Source organism: Pygoscelis adeliae, unplaced genomic scaffold (assembly GCF_000699105.1).
Source record: "Pygoscelis adeliae isolate BGI_AS28 unplaced genomic scaffold, ASM69910v1 Scaffold75, whole genome shotgun sequence".
Taxonomy (NCBI): Eukaryota; Metazoa; Chordata; class Aves; order Sphenisciformes; family Spheniscidae; genus Pygoscelis; species Pygoscelis adeliae.
In genome coordinates this window covers 1848525-1865249 of record NW_008824772.1, presented here as the reverse complement: position 1 = coordinate 1865249, position 16725 = coordinate 1848525, and the positions used below count along the sequence as shown (strand labels likewise).

The window sequence follows — 16725 nt, the reverse complement described above, 5'->3', positions numbered from 1 at the left end:
AGGTTTCCCTCCTTCAGCGCGCCGAGGCGGCGGCCGCCCTCCCCCAGCACCAAGCAGCCCCCCCTGACCCCTGCCATATTCATCTCGTCGTGTTTCAAATCCTCACCGATTATGCAGAAATTAAAACCCTCTTACAGCTCACCGTTACCCAGCCAGGGTCAGTATAAAGCCAAATAGACAGAGGAGATGACATAAGGCCCTACCATTTGCATTTTTGTACATCTACTTTCTCTGAACTGCTGTGTCTGCAGTTCACTGGAGCACTACGAAAAAGAGAAGGGCTTCACCTATTTTGTACTTCCTCATTTTCCCATTTGCCAGAGCCCCCAAAGGGCTAAAAATCTACATAAACCAATTGCACCGCTGGGTTTCTAATACCACCACTTGAATTCAGGGTATCAGTTTCCTGAGTAAAATCAGTACCCAGCCCAAGGCACGCAAACGTTTTACATTTCTTACAACCAGCCTTCTTTTCATTGCTAAATCTACACAGCTTTAGGATCCCAGAGTCTGAAGTCTTATCATTAGCAAATAAGTGTGTTCGCATTTTCATTTTCTCTCAGTCCCTTGCTTATGCTTCTGTGTGATGTAAAACCCAATACTGGTCATGCCATAAAGCATGCCAGCTCTATGTCCAATGTGTAATTTAATTTGCATTCTTCTATAGTCATTTTTGAAGTGCCTTTTGTTCATTAACTTGTTGCTCAGGCCGAGAACTTCATTAAACCCACAAACCTGCTGCGGTGTCAAGCATGCAACAATGTCACAATGGCACCAGGCAGCAGGGTTTAGCCCAATTTGCACTTATACCCAGCTTTTTATCTGCATCTCTTTTATATTCAGTTGCACTCTTTTATATTCAGTGGTGCAGCTGCACAGGCTCAGAGACATGTTCTAGACACAGTACGATACAGACACAGCAAGTAGACAACATTGCCTAACCCCATTTACACCTTTTACTCAATTTGTATTCTGAATCTTTCAAAGTTACCTTTGGATTGCTTATGTCAGGCTAATTTTTGCAACCTCTTACAAGGTTGCAAAGGATTGTGGTAACTTTAAATACATGAATACACAGGTACATGTTTTGAGGTAGGTTATTTCACTATCTCCCTTTGTGACCTTGGAAAAAACACCCATGAATTCTGCCATCTATACATTGAGAATCTAGTGTATCTACTGCACTAATATTCACACAGCCTGTAGCATTATGAGAGTGTTAACATCTCTAAATTACTGTGGATTTTGTGTACCTGCAGTAGATCAAAGGCGCTAAGAATCATTTGCTTTTGAATATCGTGAACCATAATACCTTATCTCTTAATCCCATCTCTTATTTAAGATTTATCAGTTGTGGATGTGGAAGTGCTTACTGAATAGGACATAAAGAACTTTAATTTTATAGGTGGAGAAATGGATGCATAGAGGTATGTTAATTTTCAGTCAGGACTGTAAGTTAGTCCCTTCCAACACACAGCTTAGCTCAGTACAGAGAAATCAACCATAACCCCTTAACCTACTCGTGTACCCATATCCACTCCCAAGAACAAAACATATCTCCATCAGGACCGTGAAGGCCCTATTTTGAGCCTGCTCGTATAGTTAAATGAGCATATTTATAAGTGAACTGAATACAGCAGGAAGAGGAATTTTAGGTAGGAGGCCCTACACTGCCTCCATACTCAAGACAGATGGACAGAAAGGCTCCTTTCAAAAGGCACTTAGGAAAAGATGAATAGCCTAGTTGTTCCAAGCTGTTGTCTGGATGGGTTCCTTTCTCCAAGGGTAAGGGAAAGAACTTAAGAACCTACAGCTGGATGGCGTTATTAACAAGTGAGCATATGCTCTTGCTTAAATTATGAGCTGCTTTGGTCCAGTCTTTCCCTCCAAATAATTTCATAACATGTATTAGGCATTGAATTTAAGTATTCAGCTCTAGAATCAGTTACATGTACATTTATAAGACACCAAGGTGTTGCTGAGTAATGTTAGACTAGAGCTCAGCTGTAGACTAAATAAAGTCAGCCTTAGGAAGCAAGGGCTTACATGACTTTGCTGATGTAATTCAATATATTACCATTTTATTTAGTATGATGAAAAACAAAAGTATATCAATATACTGATATGCTGAATTATATTAATACTCAATCACACTATTAGTAAAAATAAGTTTTTAACATCTTATCTGCTATTCGGAACACGTATTGATTTAGATCTCTTCTCTGAAGAGTTCTGTCCCCAACCATCCATTTTATAGTAGACTTCAAGAAATCAGCATTATGCTTATCTGTCCCATTTTCCCCTATCCCAGATGAGCTTTCATTTAGATGAATATTCAGTCCCACAAGTAGCTTATAACAAGTCATTTTTAAGTGAACACCTAATCAGAAGTACAATTCAATAGATGCTTATACCTGTAATAACTTCAACAAGTGTTGCTTTCATAGCTTTAAAAAAAAGTTATGAACTAAAGAGTCAAAACAAATCTAAAGATATACTTTGAAATACTAGAAATTCAAGCTGTATTTTACAAGCAGTATAGATAAGGTTAACTTAAGTTGAGGTGTTCACTCTTTGAAAAATTACTTGGAGAAAACAGACACTGATGTAGGTAAGAATGTTCTTATTTTAAATTGGAGATGAGTTTTCTTGTTCAGAAAATTAAAAGCAACTACTGCCAGTGCCAAGAAGTACCCCTCTATATGATTCTTCAGCTGCCCATTGTAGTGGTTTTTTTAATTTTACTTTTACATACATTTGGTCTTGACCTCCGATAACAGTGTATACAATAGAACACGTCAACTTCCGAAGAGCTCTGTGCTGCTGTTTCAAAGTTATACAGCCAAAGTCCAAGTAAGTTATGCACCTAGCACTGCAGTCATAATAATCTTGCGTTCTAGCTCTAGCCAGAGAAAGGAAGAAAATGCTGTTGTTCATTCTCAGGCAAGTTTAACCTGGCAAAGGTTAAGGAGCCTTTTATTCAAACAATGATTTCCAACATTCTGCTCCAAATCAAACTGGATGTCTCCTCTGTGTCCAGTGACATATGTGTAAGTCAGCACTATCAAAGAAAAATCACTATCCAAAAAGAGAAGTTATTTTGAGCTAGATTGGAGCAAAGAACTAACTTAACAGGCAAGACACCATTCTTGCTCTGAGCTGTGCTGGCAGTTATCAGTTGCATGGTCAGCTTAAAGACATGTCAAACTCACTGCAAAGTCCACAGCATTAAATTTTACCTGAATGCTCTTTTTATGCTCCTCTCCCCTTCCTCCAAAGCTTCAAGTGTACATAGGCAAGATTTCAAGAGATGAGTATTTAAAAAGCAGAAACTATCTTGGATGTAATCTTTCAACATCAGAAAGCTTCAGAAATTTCTAAAGCAGAAGTCTTGAAGTACAGCTACTTATGCTGAAATCCAGTAACTCCATCCTGCAAGTCTGTGCAAGAGAGCATGCTCTAGAGGAGCAGCCTCTCTGCTTGAGGAAACAGTCGTCTTCAGCTGATGGCAACCTCCGAGATAAAGATTGTAACAAGACATGCTATTAAATAACTGCACTTTGCCTCTTCATTTGAGGAAGGAGTCTAGTTCCTGCTGTATACCTCTTCCTTCTTCTTAACCTGCAGGAGGCTTCTGGATGCAGGTGGTCTTATCAGATATGATATGCATCTAAACAGCTTTAGATTATTGTAATTCAAGATGTTAACTACTAACTGCCACACAACACCCTCCCTTTTTTAAAAGCAGCATAAGAGGACCTGGTTGGACTGGAAAGGAAAGCATGAAAGGGTACACTACCAAGTTGTGATACCATGACACATCGGAGAGAGAAAGCAGTGTGAGTTAGGTAACAACCCTATGCCTGCACTTAAACTCCCTTCCCTGTCTGTAAGTTACATTTACAGTCTATAAATGTCAAAGGCATCTTTGGACAAAGTAAAAACAACTTAAAAATAGAAAATCAAGAGAAGCAAACTCAAATGAGTTCATCTGTAGTTCATAACCTGAGTGGAGATAAGGGAACTCTGAAGAATCTCATTAGAGACTTCAACTATTCAGTAAAAAAGAAGCAAGTAGAAGAAAACTGTCAATTAATTTGATGAAACATCTGTTGAAGCCTTACTGCAAATATCCTACTAATTCTTTGCCAAGAATCATGTGGCATTTTAGGATGTTCTTATGATTGCATATCAAAATTATACATGAAAATACAAGCAAGCATCCAGCTTCTCATCCAGTCAAAAAGAGAGCTTTTAATACACGAGTTTCAAACTTACAACTCCCATGTAGCTACAGAGTAACCGTGCTCCTCCTATGTAGAAAACAACTTTTCACATCCCCAATATGGAGTGCTAATACATCCTTGTCGTAAAAGGAATCAATAAAAAATAATTTTAATAATTCATTTCAAATTCAAATAAGTTCCAGCACTTCAATAGAATATGTATGAGGGTCTTTCTGGTGGTTGAGTCTTTGTAATTCTCGCAAACTTCCTTCAATCTTGTTTAGTTCAGAGTAGAATCGTACCTAAAATCAAGAAAACACAGACATTTACAGTACAGTGAATTTTAATTCTTTTCATTCCTCATTATACTGTCAAACTAGCTGTGGTTCTGCACAGTTTCAGCTATTTAAACCAAACAAATACAGCAAAATGAGAAAGAGAGGCAACCGCCATTTCATGCTCAGGAAGGAGCATACAGAGGAAAACAGACATTATTTGATTTACTATATAATTTTTTTGTTGTCTGTCCCCGCCCCGCCCTTAACAGCCATTTTCTAAATCCATACTGAAATGAAATCATTATCCCAGAAGATGGAACTTACTTGGGCTCTCACAAACTTATGCAGGTTTGAAAGTAACTGTTTTGCTTCTGGTAGCATCACCATAACTGTGAAGTGAGCATCAAGTAATAGGCACATCCAATCCATAATCTGAAGACAGACAAGAAAAGTATGCTTACACTTTATGATATGCAAATGACACAGATTTTGCTTTAAAAGCTGAACTCTGAAACATTAACTTCTAATGCAAAATGCGTGGTTTCCTATTTTCAGGCAGTATATTTATTTTCCGATAGTAAAAAGTGTTGTGTTACATCTGACTTCATACAGGTTATATTAATAGACAATACTTTATAGAATGAATGTAGATGTCAGTTGATTTTAGATATTCACTACTGACTAAGTTACACACCACAGAAACCAAAGGAAGTACAACTCTTAGAACTGGCTTCTCACCTGATTTATAGTTGGAGAGCGTATTCCGGGAAGAGTGGTATTTATCTTTTCACTGCATTTCACATACAGGTAGTATAAATACCTGAGAAACAGCTAAGAGTAGAAAAGTCAGAATATTTTTGAAGGACAAACATTAAATAGACCAAGGAGTTCTGTCCTGCACACAGCAATACTCCTAAGGATTTTATTTATTTATTAAAGCGACATAGATGCCTATATACTATGCATTAAAAATAAGTTTTACGGTTCTCCTACACCATCTGTAGCTAAATGTTTGAAAACTCTCACTAAGCAATCTTCAGTGTAAAGTTACATTCAGGGGTAATCATTGTTCCAGTAATTGTGTCAGTGCAAATTAATTCAGACACAGATTTTTCTAGTAACTTTGCTACAACTGTATCAACATTAAAAATTTTAGTCCCAGTTTCGCTTTCAGTAGCCAACAGTAAGTTGCTAACGGTCAGAATCAGGTCAACATCATCTTGTGCTGAGCACATCAAAGATTTCTTTCTCTCTCCAGAAAAAGAATTCAAGGAGATGGGTCAGTGCTAAGATCAGCTTTGTTCGGATGTGTGGGTTTTTTTGAATCACTGTAAAGCCACATATATGCTCAGGTACCATGGTATGTGCAGTTCTCGAAATTATATTTCAGGTTTTGAGGAACAGGGGAGGTGGTTGGTTTGTTTGGGGGTTTTTTATTTTGTTTTTGTTTTTTTACACTGAGAGGATGAGAGATTGAATATTTGAGTTTGATTTGTATTACACATTTGGCATTTTACATAGCATACAGTTTGTTTCTCATATTTTCTAAACTTCTGTTTCTGATGGAACTGACTAAATTAGCATGTCTCGCTCCTTTCTTAAAAAGCATCCAAATCAAGAAAAGGTACTATACTTGCTAACAAAATATGAACAACATTTTCCAAGTAGACTGAGTCATAGAGGGTTTCTTACACTTTCTAAAATAAGCAAGGACTACAAAAATTAATAAAAGTTCCACATGTACGTAGAAAAACGTTACATTAGTTAACATTACATCTTATTAGGCATCTTAATTTCATTTTCATGCATTAGTTTGTGATTCAGACTCCAGTAAGAGTGGCAAGTTTCTGACATACAATTGAAAAAAACTCTCTTCCCTCTCCCCAAAATAATAAGGGTTTTTAAACTTTTTAATTTTAACATACTTACAACAGCTTGCTGAGCTGGAAGGTTTTTCAGATGAGGCAAAAGAAATGCTTCACTGTAAGCCGTATGGAGAACAGCATTTCTGTGCAGTACTATTAAGTAAATAAAATTGCAGGAAAAAATACCAGTTTCTACAAACTGAAGTGAATTCTAATTAAAATATTTCTCTAGGTTCTTCGAGAGAGGTCCTATTCCAGCTTGTCAAGTCTCCCTTATTTCTATAATGAAATATGTATAACAACTGAAATATCACAATACAGTTAGCTTGAACAGTTCTGTTTACTGCAAGTATGTAATTGGCTAATGTGTTTCAAAAGGCAAACACCAAAATCACTGATGCTATTTTCCCTTGAATAGACAAAGTTTTCTTACACTTTTGCAATAATATAAGTTTAAATTGGTATAGATGCTTTCTAAAAGTTAATTGTTTCTATTTATATTCTAAACAATTTTTCTACTGAGTAGGAAGTTCTCTTACCAGAACTTCTCAGAAATTTTCAACAATAACAGAAGGTATCTTTTAGTAATACTAAATATAAACATTCACATTACATGTAATGCACTGACTTTCCTTCATTAAAACATACAGAGGATACAATAATGCTGCCTTCTGTGGTCCAACGGGGCAGAATTCACCATCAGCCTTCAGATGGGTTTCCTTTGTGATTTTAGTATCCCAGATGTCTTGCTCCCGCTCTGCATTGAAACCATTTTCTACAATTTCAGTCTTAACTTCTTTATTGTTGAATTCAATATCAATGTAACAAATTACAGATTCTAGATTCACATCTATTCTTTGAAGATAGGCTTCACTAATGCTGTAGAAGAAAATTCCAGACATTTAATGCTTTTAATTATTAGCTTTAAAATCAGCAATGCCATCAACCCAATAGTAGTACGCACTACGAACTCTTTGGAGCTTACTATGAAAGTAAAAACATATACTAAAAATAGAGTCTTGCAGAATGAATAAAGGCCATAAGAGAACAGTTAATATTTTGTAATTATTAACCTTGAACAATACATGTCCTGCTCTTTTGTTCCAACAATGTAAGTTACTATATTATTAGACATTCTGTCATGGGCTGATTTAAAGGTTATACCCCATTCACGACTGTTGTTGTATTCTGACATTAGTGGGACTGCTTCAACCCATAAGACAGTTATGATTTTCCTAATATTTAGTAATAAGTATTTGACAATTCTAAGGTATGAAATCAATAAGATCTGATGTTTCTAATAAAAAAAGAACCCTTTTTGCTCTGGAAGCCCAAAGGAAGAGTTACAACAGTCTTTTCTTTTTGTTACAGTGCCTACCTAAAACTTCATCCTTTTTGGGATATGAAAACCATTTTTGTCATGAACTTACAAGAGTTGATCTTTTTTTGTGGGCTTCTTACCCCAGGTAAGTTCCCAACTAAGTCTGTTGCACAGTAAACAGATAGCTGTAACAACATATATAGAAGGATGTGAGTGCCATTCAAGCCAGCAGTGTTACCAAAAGGCATGTTCATTTAATTACCATTTACAGAGTTTTTAGAATTAACATATGCAACAGACATCTTGTAAAAAGTTTGTCAGTCTGCAAGACTGCAGCATACACTTGTACTCAGAATTAAGAATTTCATGCACAGTATTAATTGCTCACCTATAAAATTAAAGCCATTCTTGGCCACACACAGCTTTTTATTAAGGGGCTTGGTTTGGTGAAGAAGAAAACAGTGATTCCAACTTACCTTAAAAATACTTTCAAGCAGGCGTAAGTAATTTCTTCAGGAATATCTGGAAACCGTTGTAAGCAGATTTGTAAGAGATGCACATCTTTTTTCTCCAAAGCAACAGCCATTAAATCTGGACATAAACTGTAAGAGTATGAAAAGAATAGGCTGCATAGTTCACACCCACTGAGAACTACACTGAACAACTAATGCAGATGTATTAATTTTGTTTTACACAAAAATCCATCTGGGAAGTGTCAGCTTCATCAGAAAATAAGCATAAGCACCTTTGATAGTACATTCTGATAATTCAAGAGTGCTTTATAAAGAATTGGGTTTCTACTTTTTTTTTATTTTTAAAGACAATTCCTTACAATTAATAAAATGCAGAATCATCACCTGTAAGACAAGTCTCGGGTTTGGACTATCTGTAGCAGGAAATTTCGAGGGTAGTACTTTGGATTTGTTTTACATCTGTTTATAAGGGCAGTTATTACACATCCAATGGTAGCTTGGAAATCCGGCATCTGTGCTTTTGACATCAATTGTTTCAATTCATCTTCAAATACAGTTGTAGGAGCATCCTGAAAAGGACAAATACTGTGCAACTCAGAAGTACAAGGCATAGGTTTGAGAACTGTCCTGTTACTAATTAGACCAAGTAGAAACCGACTTATTTTGGAATTCAAGCTAAAAAAATTCACAAAAAACCCCTCACCACTCTGCATTTTGGTAGAGTCTCTCAATCATGAAAGCCAAATGAGGGTAATTACTCACTCTGAACTGAGGTAAGCAGTATCTTTCAATAATTGCTCGGGGATTATTCGCCTGTTACTTCAGTAACACTACCAAGATGTCCAGCCACAGCTGAGCTGTAGGTATGTTCACATGGAAGGGATGCAACTTAGAAGTATCACAACACTTGCAGCAAGTTTTAGACAGGAGCTAAACAGCTTGTTGCTATATTTGCAGAGGAATTCCTAGCATTCTGACTTTCTAGATCCAAAATGTGTCCAACAAAATTAAAGCCATAAGTAAGAATCTAAAAAAGCTTAAAAAAAGCAGAGTTCAGGTGAAATATCCTCCCACCTTATTTACTATAAGAGAAGATTTTCATTAAAAATGAACACATTTGTGTAAGTTTTCAGAACTCCTATTTTAATACACACTCCTATGACAAAACTTTAATTTCACCATGTCCAAACACTATTCTGGCACAATAATCGTAATATCCTCCAACTCACCTGTTTAAGGCAGCTTCGTCAACTTGATATGTGCAAGAGGACATGGAAAAAGACAATAGCTTAAGAGACAACTAGAATATTCTGAGAGTGTCTAAAACACTACTTTAGGATATTTGGTTTACTTACTTTTAGATTTAGTAAGAGCTGCCCAACTGATATGGTATCTGGCTGTACTTTAGCAACAGCATTCCTTTTTGATCTTAACTAGTACAAAGAAAAACAAAAAGTCATTATTCAGCTCCAAAAGGATAGTATATTTTTAACGATTTCAATCAAGATTAACTAGGAACTTCATGTGTCAACTTGCTGCACAGATTACAATTAGTAACTGGGTAGTCCAATTCCAGAAACAGTGTTAGAAACTATGAGTGACAAATACAAAGCGAAATTTCCTTCTGCTACAAGCACCTGAAAGTAGAAGTACCAGCACGGGGAAGAGACAAGAGAAACAAAACAAAAGCCTCACATGCTCCTAATGCTAACTTACAGTCATTTTGGACTCAGATTTTAGAGCTACAGACTGCTGTGACTGAAAGGAAACCACCAGCTCTTCATCTCCAAGGGTATTCCAGTCTACAAATGAAGACACATCTGTGAACACAAAAATGAAACTATATGAAGGTAACACTTAAAGCACATTTATTAAAGTATGACTATTACATCAACTTCTTATACTAACAGGTATTTTCTAAAGTATAATCCAAGTCATTTTCTGCCAAGAAAGCTTCCAGTTTTATTGCAGCAGCTGATAATTTTATAACCCTTTTTGCACACTGTTTTTCCATTTAGCCTCTGGGAGGAAAGGAAAGAAGCTATTACGCAATTTATTGTCAGCATTACTTGCAACAACATTTTACCAATGCATTGCTAAATTAAAGACAATATGCCAGTACAATTTTAAACTAAAGTTTACAAACTAAGGTTTGACATTGCCCGATCTTGAAAACAATTTATAGGAGACAGCACTTAGTTTTGTTTTCAGTATTCATAGCTAGCATTCCAGTAATTTCAGTAATTCCCATATTTGAATGACAACCCAGTTTAAGTGAAGCCACAATAAGTTCAGACATTTGTGTGCTTTGGTGTTCGCAGCAACAGTAAATTTAACAGCTAGGAACAGAATACAGTGTTAGGTTACTTCAAGCTGTTTAGATTAAATTGATTTTATAGGACCGTATTAAAATAATTTTTATACAATTTCAGAAGTTTTCCTTTTAAGAGATCTTTTCACTGTAATTATAAAAATTCTTACCAGGGGTTTGACTGTCCTTGAGCTTTCCCACAGCAGCTGCCAAGGATGACGTTTCACACTTGTACATAATTACTGTTAGCACTTTCCCATGAGTAAAAAAAAATTTTTCCTCGTAACACCACAACTACAAAATATTGAATCATATTGTTAATGAGGAGATGAGCAGAGAAGCGTGTTCCTGCATAAGCTGATGCTTAACTCCTTACTACAAAATTCAACTAAAAGTCAGCAATCAGATTAAATTATTTTTGGTAGGTTTAACACTTGTTAGCAGACCTTCATTAACTGTTGATTTTAAATACAACTAAGAAGCCTTCTGTTGAGTATTTTCCAGGGATGTCTTAAAGTACAGCGGCTGCTCTGAGGCATTAAGTCCACTAGATAATTTTATTTTTTAAATTCCCTCCTGTGCAATTTTATGACAAAAACAGTCAGCCCTTCTATTTCACTAGTGCATTTATTACTTAGGTGTCAGTTTACTTATCATTAATTGACACCTGAACATCTTGAAATGCTATTTAGGGAGATGCAGGGATCGTTTAGGCAGTCAATTGCAACTTGTCTGAACAGAATAGATACTGGCTGGGTTTTCTGTTTAATTAGCTATTTCATTCTCACCAAATAATCAAGACCATCAGAAGTGAGAAGATACTGAATTATCAAAGACATTGCCATAAGCCACCATTCTGCCGCTAAATGTTGTGACAAAAATTGTTCATCAACTGGTCAGTATCAATTTTGTTTCAGCAGTTGGCATTCACTGCTCTTCCAGACAGAAGCAGAACTCTGAAGCCCACCAGTCTCTTCTCTGCTATCATGCCAAATGCGCAAAGCTTATGGACCACAAACTAAAGATAGAGCTTACTTGTCCACTGGTTCCCAGGGGCAGTTCCTTTGAAGTTTGCAGTGTCTGAAATTTTGTATTCCATATTGTTAGGCACTCTAGGGAAAATAGGAGATAGATGTTACAAACCCAAAATGCAACATAAATGCTACATTTGCCTCTGCTACTTTCAGTTAAAAACACTTGAGGAAACAGAAATAACTGTTTCAAAATAGCTCAGTTAGTAATATATTCAACATTAGGAATTGAGTCATTCTGGTTAGATCTCAAGAAAAATATCTAAAGATGAGTTAGCTTTCCAGTGAAGAGCTTTAAACAAGAAGCTGTGGCAAGAGGGACAGCAGCCAGTGTGGCTTCCAGTCAGGAAGAACATTTTGTCATAAAATGCTGTGGTCAGTGACTTAAATTTCCGTGATCTCACACTTCAGAAGTTCAGGCATAAAACTGAGGTGTTTGTTTCACTGATTTTAGACACTGATTTCTTAGAGGACATTAGATCTGTTTCCTTTTACAAGCGTCCAAGTCCTGCTTTTAATTCCCCTCCATCCATGAGTTCTCTTGCTGCATCTTCTCAATGCTTGCTGCTGTTTCACAAACAGCATGAAAACAAATACTGAAACGCAACAGTGAGTATAGTTCTGCAACCCACTGTGCAGTTCACTGGTAAGGGTTATCTTTCGGCTAGCGCTCTGAACAGCACAGCTCAACTATGTACTAGTTTCAAGAGCCGACTAACATTTTATTTGCACTATATCCTGCTTAGTGCTTTGCCTAAGGAAATTTTTAGACCTTACGACATCTTAATCTGATTTTTCAAGTTACCTTTGGGTTCTTCACCAGATGCAGCTAGACTTCCTAATACTGCAATGTGGTCTTTATCAAGAACAACGAAAGACGTTCCTTTTAGAACACTTCCAGATACCGAAAGGTTTAGTAGTAGTGACTTGGACAAAATTTGCTCTTCCTCTTCAGTATTTTGCTGCAGAGGTATCAGAACCTTGTACACCACATCATTGGAATCTGTCAAAGAAAAGCGATGACACTTTTATCATCTGTTACTGCGGGAAAAACTATTTGATACGATATGGCAAGAGGACATCCAAAGAAAACAAAACCCAGTGACTGCTGAAAGAAGTAGTAATACAGGATAAAGGACACATTATGGTGCCAAGCAGCAAAATAAAGGTATAGCTAGCATGAGATCTGCAAGGTACAAATCGTAACATTTAGAAACAGTCAGCCTTTGCAGCCATTAAAATATCAAGATTTAATTACTGCTTCTATCACTAGCTGTTTTAGAAGGTTTAAAGAGCTAAAAATACTAAACAGTAATTCACAAATACCAACATTTTATGTCCTTCCATACAATTCCTTGCTTTATTATCACATGCCATTAGAAAATATAACTTACACAAACACAGAAGTGTGATAATTTGATTTTTTATGTATGCTGTGAAACTCAGTGGCTTCGATAATTCCTGTTGTTCAAGCTTATATTTGTGTAGGCTATTCATCTTAAGTTTCTGTACGTAGACAAAAAAATCCCCATCCTAAAACAAAAAAGAAAATAAAGCTTTCCTTTAATTTACACAAAGAAGAGATAACAGAAATTCAGATATTAGTACTCCTTAACTTTCCATGTTAAGCAAAATTAGGAATTTGTGTTTTCTATAGGACATACAGCCTAATTCAAAAAAGTTTGCAGACTCAAGCACCTAAAGAAAATTCTAATTTGATGCAACAAATGGATTCACAGGAAGAAGCATTTGAATAAAGACAGATTCACGTATAATTCTTTTTTTTAAAGACAGAAATCCTATTTAATAAGTTCTTCACAATGAGCAAGTATTTGAGGGCAATGAAGAGTCACACAATTGTCTACTGTATTTAATCTTAATTGTTCTCTGAAGTTCTAAGAGCCAGGCTCCTCAGCCCTGAAAGCAACACAACTTCAACTTAACTGTTGTATCAGAAACAGTACTTATATAGGCTATTGACTAATTCAGGATAATGATTTCACTAAAAGCTCTTAAAATCCAAAGGAACAGCCAACGGATTTTAGAAAAAGCACTTAGATTTGCTGCTATGAAAGTTTTTTTAAAAAAAGCATCCAACTCACTTTCTCAGTAGCGAAAATTAAGACAGGTTGTTGACCTTCCATAAAAGCTTCACTCCACCTAAAACCAGAAAGCTGTATGAACATCTTCTAAATTCTAGGACTATACTTGAAGTCATACCACTATTCCTTAGGCAGCCTTTTTTTTTTTTTTTTTTTTTTACAATATCTGTATAAATAATTTAAGATTTTAAAAACAGCATGTTGGAAAAAACCACCCAACCCCAAGATCTCGGCCTTCAGATTTCTCCCCTATCCCCTCAAAAAAGGGAACAACTTTCATCATCATCATCATCAATTCCTCTGAGCAAGAAGCAAGCTTCATAAAATTGTATCACTTACTTGATGACTTCGTCTGAGATAATGTTTTCAATTTCTTGTTGTGGAGCTTCCAAAAGGACATCTAAAGTTCGAACGCCACCTCCTTTGAATAGTACCACTGGCCCTCCATTGGATAGTGAATGTATTCTGTATACATCAGCTGAAAGCTATATAGAAAAAAAACATTTTCTATGTTCTCCAGTACATTACCTTGAAAGCCAAGTGTTTTATCCGTGATTTTTTAACTTCTTTCAATAAACGAGTCACAGAAGAACGATGAACCTGTAAGATTCCTAATAACGTAGGCCTAGTAGCTGCCGATTTTCTGAAATGCTACGGGTAACGCACATCACTACCCAACAAAAAGCCAGGAAAGCGTCCCAATGAGCATCACATTTCTGAATGACATCAGAAAAAACAAAATTGAGGGTAAGGAGTTCAAACAACTGGTATACAGCGTAACACAAAGCGTTGTTTAACACATCCACCAAGAACAGAAAAATCTATATTTGAACATAATTCACCATCTTTAAAGGAAGTCCTCTGAAACTTCGGACTTGGGATACGAATCATTTTAAGAGTAATGCTCTGATGATCAAGTCTCTCAGTCCGAGTGGATTCCTTGCAATATTCCAGAACATCATGAAGTGCAAGTTAAGACAATGGTCAACTAAAATGTAATATTACTAGTACTATGCAAATTAGCATCTCTTCCCTCCACCAGGATTCAAAACGTTAACATAAAAGTGAACACATGTAAGAGACTTACCGTTGCTTTAAAAACTTTGTCCAAGTTAATATCTTTGTTCTTCCATATTCTTAAAACCTTTAAGAGAAGCATCATTTTTTAAGCACAGTAAAATGGTAATATATAGACTTCTCATCACACAGAATACTAGCAATTGCACGTCACTGAGACACAGGAGAAGATAGAGGAAGTATTCACGGTAACCTTAGTGGAAAATGACTCAGGGGAAGTTTGCATGGGAAGAAGCTGAAGCAGAGACAACAGGAATACAAACCAAGCTCAGAAATCTTGAATTGGAAAGAAAGGACAGGAAAGAGTAAGGTTAAGGAAAAGGATACAGCAGAATTCTAAAGGAAAGTAGATTAAAGCGATGGAGACAGATTAAGATACAGATGACCTGATCTGGAAGAGAACGTTTCAAGGAGAACAATGAAGGGTCAGGGAAGATATTTCATCAACAACAATTAAAAAAAGCCAAAGGTGCAGCACGTGCTGAGCAAACGCTACATGTACACAAACAGGAAACGTTTAACTGTAAAATATGAGCAGAAGAACAAGGATGCAGGTACGAACTATTTTAACCATTTCAGTACAATAATCATGCAGTTCTAAATGTCAACCAGCCTGCAACAAGAGAATTAACTTATCCTCAGAGAACGTATGCATGAGGTATTCTTCACTGAGAATGCTTCAGTTTTTAAAAGGCCACTGCATAACTGGTGCTCAGCACCGACGATCTTCACGTCACTAAGAAAAGAACACGCTGTGCAGCCGTAGAACAGCACACCCCTGTCCTCTCAAAGAGCAGAGACGACCTGAACTGCAGGAGGGTGCCGAGAGCTCCGTGCATCTACATTTAGCCAGAAATCTAGCACCGCCGATTTCTTCCCTATCTACATTCACTCAGAAGACTCACTACACCTTTTTTCCTTTACGAAAAGATAAAGGATCTCACCTTGTCATCGTGAACAGCTATATATTCATGAGTTTCAAAGTTGCATACAACTGGACACGTGATAATCTGCCCATGTTTAACTGACCAACACCCTAGTGGCTTCTGATCTGAAACCTACAAGAGTCAGAAGAAAGACATTGTAGTTAAAATATAACGTGGTACGCTTTGGGGATTCTTCTCATGACAGAAAGGAAATGCAAGGTAGCCACATCTGATTTGAGTGAGAATACTAAAATGTGGAAACTTCTATACTCAGAACTTCTGCTCGAGCATTCCCGTTCCTGACTTTAATACTAAAAATTTCAGAGTACCATGAGAGAACCCTACATTAATTAGAAATTATTTCTTTTTGCATAAGAAATAACTCTGACCTGTACTAGTCAGATGGGCTGACGCCATGAAGCACAGGTATGATGCATGGCTTTTCCAAAGTGAAGGTATTACTTTCAATCACTAGTGTAAGTTACTTTTACTCACTAACACAATCATGCACAGAACCACGCTTTTTCTCTTCCTATTTCAGTGTAAGTTATTGAGACCAAGAGCAATGAATTTTACTCTCTAAACTCACGTTACGTACAGTTTACATCTGGCTGCTCTGAGGGTACTCAACCCCCTCTCCTCAGTCTAGGTCTACATCGGGCATATTTACCAACATATTTACGTTCTCGCCTATGGTCTCAGCAGTGGGACTAAACAACCCAAAGGAGGTTCTATCAGGAATCCACTAAGATACAATCCCTAGCCCCATGAATATGAAAGCCAACTTAAAAATATAAACCCAAATATTTTCCTGAAGTTTCTTATTATGGTCTACTGAAATATACACATACATTAAAAAATACCAGAAAATACTTTTCGTTTCAAGTGCTGCAAACTAAATCTCTCCTCCTCCAGCCAACAGGAAGGCAGCTGACACAAAAGGGACAGCCGGACAAAACGCTCACGTCACCCTGGCTACTGTAAGGAAACGTTACGTACCCTGCCGCGTCGGGATGGAAGCGTTTCTTGGAACGGGGCATGGAGAGAGGGAAAATCAGCACGAGGAGAAATAAGCGAGCAACCGCCTAAGTCGACACCCGCTCCGCCGGCAGGCA

General features: G+C 36.8%; 2 protein-coding genes across 2 annotated transcripts in view; both read right to left on the bottom strand.

The window, feature by feature from the left end:
* BPTF (bromodomain PHD finger transcription factor) overlaps nt 1–2937 on the bottom strand; it is a 60837-nt gene extending 57900 nt beyond the window's left edge. Inside the window, exon 1 of the mRNA XM_009323778.1 lies at nt 2756–2937. Coding sequence (XP_009322053.1) covers nt 2756–2937 — 182 coding nt within the window. The remainder of the gene's footprint in view (nt 1–2755) is intronic.
* Nucleotides 2938–4232: 1295 nt separating this feature from the next.
* Nucleotides 4233–16725, bottom strand: part of NOL11 (nucleolar protein 11) — a 14162-nt gene continuing 1669 nt past the window's right edge. The window contains exons 2-18 of the mRNA XM_009323777.1: nt 15629–15742; nt 14695–14751; nt 13947–14092; nt 13608–13665; nt 12900–13038; nt 12311–12508; nt 11510–11586; nt 10645–10768; nt 9880–9983; nt 9519–9596; nt 8548–8732; nt 8167–8292; nt 7027–7248; nt 6434–6512; nt 5243–5335; nt 4829–4936; nt 4233–4528 (exon numbers count right to left, since the gene is read on the bottom strand). Coding sequence (XP_009322052.1) covers nt 4415–4528; nt 4829–4936; nt 5243–5335; nt 6434–6512; nt 7027–7248; nt 8167–8292; nt 8548–8732; nt 9519–9596; nt 9880–9983; nt 10645–10768; nt 11510–11586; nt 12311–12508; nt 12900–13038; nt 13608–13665; nt 13947–14092; nt 14695–14751; nt 15629–15742 — 2022 coding nt within the window. The 3' untranslated portion in view covers nt 4233–4414. The remainder of the gene's footprint in view (nt 4529–4828; nt 4937–5242; nt 5336–6433; nt 6513–7026; nt 7249–8166; nt 8293–8547; nt 8733–9518; nt 9597–9879; nt 9984–10644; nt 10769–11509; nt 11587–12310; nt 12509–12899; nt 13039–13607; nt 13666–13946; nt 14093–14694; nt 14752–15628; nt 15743–16725) is intronic.